At 29.7% G+C, this 11,173-nt stretch overlaps 1 protein-coding gene across 6 annotated transcripts in view; it reads right to left on the bottom strand.

Annotated features, from left to right (window-relative positions):
- Positions 1-1,754: 1,754 nt before the first annotated feature.
- LOC132942312 (uncharacterized) overlaps positions 1,755-11,173 on the bottom strand; it is a 35,958-nt gene continuing 26,539 nt past the window's right edge. For 5 of the 6 annotated variants that reach the window (XM_061010614.1, XM_061010613.1, XM_061010611.1 and 2 more), the window contains 13 exons: positions 10,849-10,961; positions 10,657-10,771; positions 6,972-7,051; positions 6,742-6,854; positions 4,712-5,038; positions 4,113-4,171; positions 3,419-3,488; positions 3,222-3,309; positions 2,795-2,905; positions 2,543-2,696; positions 2,364-2,481; positions 2,202-2,288; positions 1,755-2,143 (listed from right to left, as the gene is read on the bottom strand). In XM_061010614.1, the coding sequence (XP_060866597.1) occupies positions 2,012-2,143; positions 2,202-2,288; positions 2,364-2,481; positions 2,543-2,696; positions 2,795-2,905; positions 3,222-3,309; positions 3,419-3,488; positions 4,113-4,171; positions 4,712-5,038; positions 6,742-6,854; positions 6,972-7,051; positions 10,657-10,771; positions 10,849-10,961 (1,567 nt within the window). In that variant the 3' untranslated portion in view covers positions 1,755-2,011. The remainder of the gene's footprint in view (positions 2,144-2,201; positions 2,289-2,363; positions 2,482-2,542; positions 2,697-2,794; positions 2,906-3,221; positions 3,310-3,418; positions 3,489-4,112; positions 4,172-4,711; positions 5,039-6,741; positions 6,855-6,971; positions 7,052-10,656; positions 10,772-10,848; positions 10,962-11,173) is intronic. The other variant, XM_061010615.1, reaches the window with a different exon arrangement.

The following is an 11,173-nucleotide window of genomic DNA, read 5'->3' as shown; positions in this document are numbered from 1 at the left end:
GAGCTGTTTACGGACATTTTCAGTTTCCATTTTTTGGTTTTTTTTTCTATAAATATCAATAAAATTTAATTTGTTGGTTAAAAAAGCTTGAAAACTTAATAGAAGGCTCCTAGGTTATTGTTTCAAAAGCAGACGAAAAAATTACTTATTACTATCTTTACTCGCAGTTTTTATTTATAAGCATTTAAAGTTCAAATCTTGTCAAAATACGGAAAAATCACAAAAATTAGCAAATTATTTTGTGTTGAGAATTCATAAAAATTTTTCTTTTTAAATTTGAAAATGTAATACAAGATTATCCATAAGTTTGTCTACCTTTATCAAAAAAAAAATGTCTACAAGAAAGTCAAATTAAATTTTTATGAGCGATAGAAATTCATATTTTTACAACATTTGATATTCACTTGATTTCTCATGTAACGATTTTGCTATTTTGTTGTTATTCAAAAAAGAATAACTAGTGGATACATGAAAATTTTACTGAATGTTTATACTTTCATTTTCTATACACCATACAATTTTGACTTTTTGAGCTGTTTACGGACATCGTCGGTTTAAAATCTTTTTAGTTTTTTTTTTTTATAAATATCAATAAAATTTTATTTGTTGTGTAAAAAAGCGTGAAAATTTAATGCAAGGCTCCTGATATATTGTTACAATATCAGTTAAAAAATATTAAAAATACATAGGCACAATTTTTTTTATAAGCATTTAAAATTCAAATTTTGACAAAATTTATCAAATTTATAATTTAATAATTATTTTGTAGTTAAAAATTTATAAAATGTTTAACTTTTATAGCTAAGGATTGAAAATTTAAAACAAGGCTCCACGTAAATAGGTTATATATAAATTACTCTATTCACAATAATATCATCAAATATACTTGGTAATATCATAGGCTGACTGACCGTTTTCGTTCAGAATTGTTTTTCTTATACAATGATATTTTATCATTGAATTCAAATTTAACACCATCCATTACAGTGACCCACTTGTAACCTACTATATAGCAGAGCGACATCCACTTACCCGCCTTTTTTCTTTTTAATACTTAAGCAATAGTGAAAATAATATTATTCATTATTAGATTTTAGTTTTATGGACCAATATTCAAACATTTTTGCATTTGAAAAATAATGACATTTTTTTGTTTATAAAATGTAGGTTACACATAAAAAATATTCAAATACACACATGTATAAAATTTGGATGCCGTATGACCATACTGGCCTGATGATTGTTTTGTATAGTAGTAATTTGATTTTAAGACTCAAGTTAGGTTTAAGTAGACGGAATCGAGTTGTTTTCTTTTTTGCTTAGTGTGGTTAGTCCAGGTTAATCTTTTATCCAGAGTGATACCTAGGCATTTAGTCCACTGGTGAAGTGGAATTGGTGTTATTGAATTTTAATGGGGGGCATCCCATATCTTTTTTAAGGAAAAATTCATCTGAGCAGAATCGCCTAACTTACGCATGTAAAAGGTGCTTTTTGTGAATTGAGTTTCTTAGTCTATGACTACACATAATAAAATATATGTATAACTGTGTACGTGCATCGGTCATTCAGTCACTAAATTGTGCCCTCTATCTCTTACAATGAAGCATAATTTTACTAATTTTGGCAGGACCGGTCTATGAGGATAAGATCTATGGTTACAAAATGATAATATAATACTTGGAGATAATTTGGAGGAATAATATATAATTTTACATATATTCTAAAATCAGGAGGAGAAAAACAGAAAAACTGAATTAAGTATTTAAATTTATTTATGTATCTTATTAACCTACTATCAATACAATTAAAATTAAAAATGATTCCTTAGCTGTTAGTTAAAAAAAATAAAAATTCAAAAAATGGTACTTATAAGTTAAAATAATATCTATAGATAAAAAAACATTTTTGCTCGTGCACATCTGTTAAACTTTATGTAATTCGAAATAACTATGTAATTAAATGGTCATTATTTTCTATATGCATTATAATTTATAGAATAGAATATATTATGCTATAAGCTTTTTTGCACTGCAATTTCAACCGCTTCTTTGATTGATTCAAACACAGGTACTCGTTCTCGTGATGCCAAATCCGCTAGGTAAATCCGTCCGCGATTATAGTCGTTGATAGCTGTTTGTGTCAACTAAAAAAACAATTAGTATTAACATTTCTGTGTTTTTATTATTATTATAAATGTAAACCTTTTCACCGCGAACTGTGCAGTAATCTTTACTGAGATTCTGTATACATAACACCATTCTACAGCCTTTAGCTATACTATATGCTGCCTGCAAATATCATTACAAAATAGTAAATACTATTATTTATTTATTGTTGGATAAAATTTAAATAATGGAATTTACTAGTGTCATGGTTGCCAAAGATCTTGAATTGTTTGGAATTACAAATAACAGAGTACGTGCATCTAATAATACTGATAGATCTGTTTTGGATGCTGCGTAATATGTTAAATTAGATTTTCTACAACAAATAAAAAAAAGGTTCACTAGTTATCAAACAAACAACATTAATAAAAATGTACTTTATCATGGGAATAGCAATGTCTTCTCTCCACCGAATGTCATCACCGCTTTCTCCAGCTAGATAAATATCTGTAGTCTTTGAAGACCGTGTGGTTTCAACACTCTCTTGTGACAAGTATAATGGTCTATTTACATTCAAACGGTATGAGTGCCCTAAATTTTTATTAAAAATGGTTATTTTACAGACTTTTTTTAACATTTAATATTTAAAAAGCTGAATATGTTTGATGTTATTATAAGTTATAACTCACCAATATCAAATCCATTCCTGCGATTGTTTTTGTCTGGTAACTGTAGAAATTTAGATGCAACAGCGTAAAATTGGTTGAACGTAAAATAAACTTGGTGGTTACCTCCGACATCTGTAATAATTTTCAAAGGGTTTACTAAAGACAATTTTTAATATTCAATTAAATCATCTGTTCTGACTCGTAGGTTTTTATCAAGGTTTATCAGTTCAAAAATTATTATGTTTGTTAAAATGAATAAAATTATCACTTTTTCAAATGTAAATATACCTAAAATTAACATGTATAGGATATAAAAATACTTAACTTGGATAAGAAAAAAAATATAATACTTATAAAACAGATTTCACAAACTTTTTTTCAAGACAATTCGAAAACTGTTTCTTATTGTAATATAAAAAAATATGTCAAGACATTTTGTTATGTATACCTTTTGTATCTTGGTGTTCAGATGTCAGGTTAAGCACATCGTTTTCGGATAGATTCTGATTGGCCAACAATCGGATAGCCATTGTCACCTGAATAATAATAATAATAAAAAACACACACACACATGCTGTCAGCCGATAACTATAAGTTTGTCGACATCAATCGTAAATCATTATTCGAGTCCTACCCACAACATACATGGGAAATGTTCATCTTCCCTGGTCCTGGTGCATCAACGTTGAACTTGTTAAATGCATCGCGTATCTTTCTGAAATGAGACAAGTTACATTATAATAAATGTAGTATCTTTGTAATACCTAAATTTTTTTTCAACAAGTTATTAGTTCAAGTTAGTCTTCTAAAAAAATTACCAAGCTAAGTCAAAGGTTATCTTAAGTAAATTTTAATGATTTTATCAAGTTTGAATTTGTAAAAAAAACATAAACCAAGAAACTATAGCGTTCAAAGTTATACTTGATCGTATTTTATATTTAACTCTTACTCGCAAACTACTGACAGTTGGCACTAACAAAAATCTCTGCAGGTCACCAATTTATATCAATTAAATGGTCATAATTTCATAAAACGTAAACTAGCCAATAGCTTATACATAGTAAGCAACATTATAAGAAATTATCACTATTTTTAAAATTAGCTCGCAAATTTTTTTTTTTTTTTAATTAGTTCATTATAATGATGTATAGGTAGGTATTATAACCACCATCGACAACACGCAGTTATGTTTGACTAAAATGATTCGTTTGTATTTTATAATATTAATTAACACTTGTTACCAAAAATAAATAAAGTAACTTTCCACTTTTAAAATATAGCTTTGGTAAGTAATATATTGTGGCAAATACTGTATAGATCATATATATTTTATTCTCACCGGTACGTAGGATTGTCTTCGCCAGTATCATTGCTCTGACGGTTTTTGTCTTTCAGAATCTTGAATTCATAAATAAAACAACAAAAATGAACGCAATATTAAAATAATTTATATTTGAGGTAGTCGTTGTATTTGTTTTACATAGTTGAACTAATGATTTAAATTTTGGAACGTGTCAAGCTTAATCTTAATATAATATTCTATTCTACATAATTTTAACTTTTGAATCAGCTTCTTACATATTTATTGTGGGGGGAGGGGAAGAATTTTCGGACCAAGCTATCATTTTACACATTTAGTGAAAATGCTCATAAACTGAAAACAAATTAATTAAAAGCTGAAATCTGATTCACTTATGGGTATAGCACGGAATTGGTTCCCATATATTATACTAATTGCGGTTATCTTATATAAATATTCTTATGATATTTTATTAGGTATTACCATTGATTATAAATACTATAGTATTAGTATATAGTCCGGGAACCAACTCAATAATTGGGAACCAACTCGTAGTCGTACTCATTTGTTTATACCTTAACGGGATAATTTCAAATATGTATCCACCCTAAGTCCTCTTGTATTAATATATTAAATACCTGAATGACATTGTTCAACGCTTCCGGTATGTTGTCGAACACCAGCGTCCCCTGGTTGGCAGCGATCTTGTGGAGCGTCGTTAGGGCTTCGCGTATGTCCTCCGCTTCACGGAAAGAGATGGGCTCGCCGGCGACCACCGACCCGGCAATCGCGTCTTGCGGATGGATGACCAGCACCAGGTTGTTGTGATTACCGGCAAAATTAGCCGTCTCTACGTCGCTGACCACGTTCCTGGTCTGGCTGTCGATCACGTAGAACAGTATCGTCGCGCTCTCCTTGGCAGCGTGTTCGATTTCGATTAGATCTTGGCTCCAATGGTCCACTTGCTGTAAATCACACGAAACGCAATAAATAAACAGATATGATAAAAAAGTAACAACTATGTTTAAATTTGATTTCGATAATAAAACAATTTGTAAAAATATCTTATAATACACGAAAGCGTACTTAATCTATAATAAAATTGGATGCGTCCAGATGATATTATAATAATAATACTCGTAGTTCGTCAACTACGAGTAAGTACAAGTCATGTTTGAGGGTTAAAATGAACTGTTGTCTTGAGGGAAGAACCACTCAAGAACCCATCCATTATTGACGATTATATTCGTATATAACAGAAATATACGACTATATTTATATATACCAGAAAAATCATTCAAATTATAGTTAAAGATTTATACCTAATATTTCATACATTTACGCGCTTACCTTAACTTGTGTTATGTAATAATATGATACATACTTAATATCGAATAATAATTTATGCATGACACATATTTTATAAAGTTATAAATATTACAAAAAATTTGAATATTATGCCTTATATAGACACAAATTCCATGACAATGACAGGTGTACGCACACGTTATATTGTTATATATACTCAAGTATATAATACTATGTAGGTAATATTATATAAATTTAAATATATTTAGCAAAACGCCATCACGCATGACTTAATCGTTCATTTTACTTATAGTAAATACATATATACCTATTACCTACATGCATTTTTAATGACTAATCTAACCCAACAAATACACTATACAACAACAGTTAAAGACGTAATAACAGAATGCTACAAATACATATATACAAAAAACCTCTGAAAATACAATATCACATCCCCTAATTTAGACGCAGCTTAGGTTAGGTATAGTGTGATCGACTTCTTGAGAAAAACTGGTTTGTAATCAAATTTAACTTTTAAAAAAAAATGTATTTGTAACTACCTAGTACCTACGCAAGTAATCATCTTATAATTATAAAAAGGTACAACCAATCAACAGCAACAAAGGTTAAAAGTTAAAATGTACCTTTGTTGTTGATATTTTTAATGATAAATAAAAAAAATTCACTATGCTTCAAAATAATTAAAAGCAATTGTTAAAACCTTATCTGCTAGTTTTAAATTTAAATTTAAAAATATTAATTTTTTATCTTAAAAATGTTTAAAAATTAATTGTATCCGTGTTATCTGAACATCGTAATTTAATGGACCACAAGCAAGTAACATTTTAACAATAATAATTATATTTTTGTGATAAACATTGTTACTGCGTGATGAATTAACGTTCTTTAACGTTTGAAACAAGAACTTATCATAAATTAATCTTTGGTCGACGATTTTGTATTGAGTGTGATAGACAACAAGGACAGACCTTGATAGAATATTGTCCTAAAAACTTTCAAATACAACCGCTACTGGTACGTTTAAATCATACACGTCACATGACGCCATATTTAGAAAGGAACAAGTCGTGCGAGTTATAAAGCTAACCTCAAACGCAACAAATAAAACATTAATATACCACAACATAATAATATGTGGATAAATGAAAATCTACGTTTAAATACAGAGTATTATTGTCTGATTAATTTCTGCAAAAAGGTTTTGACACGTAATGTTTTATATATTAGGTATTGAAAATTTTGAAAAGAATTATAATAAACATTAATGCGTGAACTTTCGTTCATGTTACCTACGCATAATATTTACAGTTTAATATTGTATATGAATACCAACCGGATTGTAAAATGACACACCGGCATCTTGCAGGTACGGTATGGCCAAATCTTGGCGCCACGTAGTCGGATTGCAGGAGCCGCCAAGGAACACGTCGTAGCTGTGAGGACTTCCTACATTAAAGGAGGATTCGGCGATTAATGGCAACAGCGTCGAGAATAGGAGTATGCAGGGGGCTACCACCGTATTATTATAATCGGACATTATAATATATTTTTTATTTGGCTTACTCGAGTTTTTTTTAATTCCCCTGATGTGTTTCTCTTGATCTTTTTCCAACAGCCGCGAAAACTGCACAGATCTCGGTATCCTGCAGAAAAAAGGTTTACATACTGTTAAAAACGGGAAGTACATCATTATTTTAGCGGCGATCGCCAATGTGCGGTACGCGTGGTATACAGCACACTGCATTACCTATACGGCATAACCATTGCCTTAAACATGGTTTAATACAGTCATATCTTTAACATACCTACGATTTTTGACCAATATAGTGGTGGAGAAACGATATTATATGGTTCTAATATTACGGTTGACAAATTGTGTCGATTGAATTTTTGTATAATGCCGCATTCATGAGTTAATATGAATGAATCATAAGAGGGATGACTTTAACAGACTCATTTTTTCATAATAAATATAAATAGGTACATCATCATTTTCTATTTGTGGCCAGTGCATTTATTATCAAAAAAGTAATTATTGTATGCGTTATTTATTAGTGGACAGTTATTGCATGTCTAAGGAATTTCGGTGGCGGGGGCAATACAAAAATGTATGTATACTTTTTAATATTATAAACAGTGCTGGTTTGTTGATTACGTCTTTAATTGCTGTGACTAAAATTGAATCAGTTCTATATTATTATATTAACACCACAGTCTGCAGTTAATAGTTATGGATAATTCAGAATATTTAGGTAGAACCTTCATCAAATGTCGGCCACTTCTCATTAGCAAATAAGTGAGTATTATTTTGATATAAGTCGATGTACGGTGTCTTCTCCACCCAAAACCATATTTTACAATCACATCACTATAGTAGATATTGGCCAGTGTGTGGATATTTCAATAGGTACTGATTACCTACCTCGGGGTCAAATATTGTTCCATCCACGCCGCTGTATATAATATTATTAATAATAGTATGTAGGTATAAATCGTGTGTGTATTATAAGAACTATCTATTATTAAGGATAAACATATTGCCGAGAATAGAAAATGATGTAACCTTTTTAAGTACACGTGACGTGTCGTAAATTAAAATACATATAATTACAATGATTTACATGGTTTTTCGCTGGTTGCGTAGTTTAACGTACACACATAATAATTTATAATACAATTTATTATATATTTTAGTCGCTGTGGAGTAAAACAGATAATGATGAAAAATAACTGCATCACTGAAGTTTCTTCGGAGAATATATTTTAACAGATGACCAAATATAGTAAATTTGCTTGAGAATATAAAAAGTACTTATTAGTATATTATATAATAATATATAGGTTCAATATCATGATATAGGAACATTCAAAACAATGTCAGTGTTATATACATCAATATATCATGTAGTTATTGTACCCCTTTTCAAAAGAATACACCGACACATTAATTTATGGAATTTGTCCAACTTTACAAAGGAATTATTTTGTGAGTATATCACCATTATAAATAAACGCGAGTAAATCAAATTATTAGAACGTACGACAAATGGTAAGTCGTAAGTAAGAACAATATTATAATTATTGCTTGTAAAATGTAAAATGTATTATTATATTTTAATTATAATTTTAAATTTGGTATTATAACATCATCATGACGGAGTCGCAGTTGATTTTACCTGTTAAATTAAAATGTATTAAAAACAAAAAATAACAATCGAAAAACGAAATACGATACAGGAATTTTTTTTCTTTATACGTTTTTTATTAATTATTTTTTTAAAGTTCAATCTAAGTCCGGCGGGCGGCGACTATGGCGTTAGCTGTTTGAGGCCGAGGGGATTATGAGCTGTGGTTGGTAAGGTTGATACGGTAAGGTGTTGTTACGGGGCGGTTTGCATTTGGGCGAATTTTCAAAAAATGCTATGTGTTTGAGCAATTTAGTATAATGCGTTTGGGCGAGTGATTTTAAAACATTGTCATATGTGTTTGGGCGATTTTTTTTTTATTATCCTAGAATGCTGTATTTTATCAATCCATTTTCCCTCTCATTTTGACAGACTTAGGTTGTTGTCCATGAATTCTACGGGTATGATTAAAAGTGGATTGTTCTTTTTTTTTGTATGTGGTTAAAAATTGAAATGATTAAAAATGAAGTGAAAATATTATTAAAATTAAAAAAAAATTTTTTTGTTTATTAATCCGAAGTGTTTTTAATAAATTTTTCACAATAAACGCCTTCACCATTTTTCTCTATCATTCGCCATATTCTTGAGCTCCCTGTAGGAAGTTACTCCTGCATCCTGCATTATTTGGCTTATATATCTCGTCCTAGGTCTTCCTCTTGATCTTGTTCCTTCTATCATTCCTTCAATTATTAAACTATGCAATTCATCTCCATGTCTCAACGTGTCTCATCTGCCATCTCCTTCTCTTTATAATATCTATCATTGTTCGTTTTTCATATATTGTCCTCGGGAGGTCTTTAGTTGACCTTCTATCAGTCCAGCTTATTCTCTGCATCTTTCTCCAACACCACATCTGATAGTGACAATTTTTTTAAGTTGTTACTAGACAACATACATTTTTATTTCATTTTCCAAAGCAGAATATTTTTCATATTCGCTTATAACTAATTAACTACTCGCTGAAATTTCGATTTTTATACGTCAATATTCTCAGAAAAATATTCTGTTTTGGAATATGAAATTGAACATGCATGTTATTGTCGTTCAAAAATTAAAAACTTATGAAATGGTAAAACATACTTGTACAAGTATACTTGTTGGATATATATAATATAAATTTCAAAAAGATGGGTAAGTGGATGTCGTTCTGCTGTACAGAAGGTTACAATAGTGGGTCACTGTTTAATGGATGGTATTAAATTAGAATTCAATGATATAAATATATAATATCATTGTATAGGTACAAAAAACGATTCTGAGCGGTGACGGTTTGTCAGTGTGGATATTTTATATTATATTTATATTGTTATTACTTATTAATAATACGGTAGCTGGTAAGTTGAATTAATATTATAAAATTACAACAAAATGACTATAATCGTTATTCTTGGTTATTTAATATTTTACATTCAGATTAATCTATTTAACTCGGTTATTATTTATATTAGAATAAATCCATGTATCAACAAATTTAAATGCACAATTATATTATAAATTAATAGTAAGTTACCTATGAGAATTTTAAAGCTATAATATTTTTGTAAAGTGCTTTAGATTTAGTACCTATAATAAAAACCTAATGGTTTGTTATAGGCACATGCAATGGTTATCTATAAAAATAGAAAATATTATTTTATTTTGTTTTTATAATTGATATTATAATTCAAAGCACTTACCAATAAAATGTATAGTTCTTTTTTAATGTCAACAAATGCTTATGCAATACTACGCACATAGTTATATAGATAATAATTAATAAACATTGGTGTGATATATATAGTAGTTAAACACTGTGCGCTCTATAGGAGATTAAAACTAAACACTTTGAACTGTGATGACTTTGATTATCTATACGTGAATTTACATTTTCGACTAAATATTGAAAATAACTATTTTTTCTATTGTACCATAATCCTGACAGTAAATCTATAAGACAAAAACAGTATACCTAGGTAGTTGGTAGGTATCTGTACGATATTACGATACAACCATATTTAGGATACATATATAGATCATATTATACACTGTAATAAACTAAGCTAAATTCTTTGCTTGTTATTTACCCTCTATCCAAGCCATTTTTGAGTTTTCTAGCCAACAAGCAAAATTCGCCAAATGTCATATATACCGGCGAACTTCTATTGGCACATTTCATTACGCACTGCATCATTTCAGCGACTGTGAAAATGGAAAAAAATTATAAAATGCATCAAAGACGCGCGCAAATAAGTCAAATATTTTTGCAAGCGAATTACCTTGGACCGAGGTCAGATACAATCCTAGGTCGTTGAACAGCGCCTGAACTCTGTGGGCCGGTGCGTTCGAGTTTTGGGAGCCCACACGCGAATTCCATGCCGAACACAATTCTCTACAAGACAGAAAAAAAAACACAAATATTTGTATAAATATCATACTGTATAATTGGGTGAAAACAAGAGAGAAAAATCCGAAATCGCCGTCGCGATTGAATTAAATTATTTTTTTATTCATGAATTTTTAATTACATTTGAGTGCAAACAGGAAAAAACCATGTTGACGCTACTAAATCGAGCGACACATACAGACTATAGAGGCAACAGC

Source organism: Metopolophium dirhodum, chromosome 4, assembly GCF_019925205.1.
Source record: "Metopolophium dirhodum isolate CAU chromosome 4, ASM1992520v1, whole genome shotgun sequence".
Classification (NCBI taxonomy): Eukaryota; Metazoa; Arthropoda; class Insecta; order Hemiptera; family Aphididae; genus Metopolophium; species Metopolophium dirhodum.
Note: the sequence above shows the minus strand (reverse complement) of the source record. Positions and strands in the feature narration are given on the sequence as shown.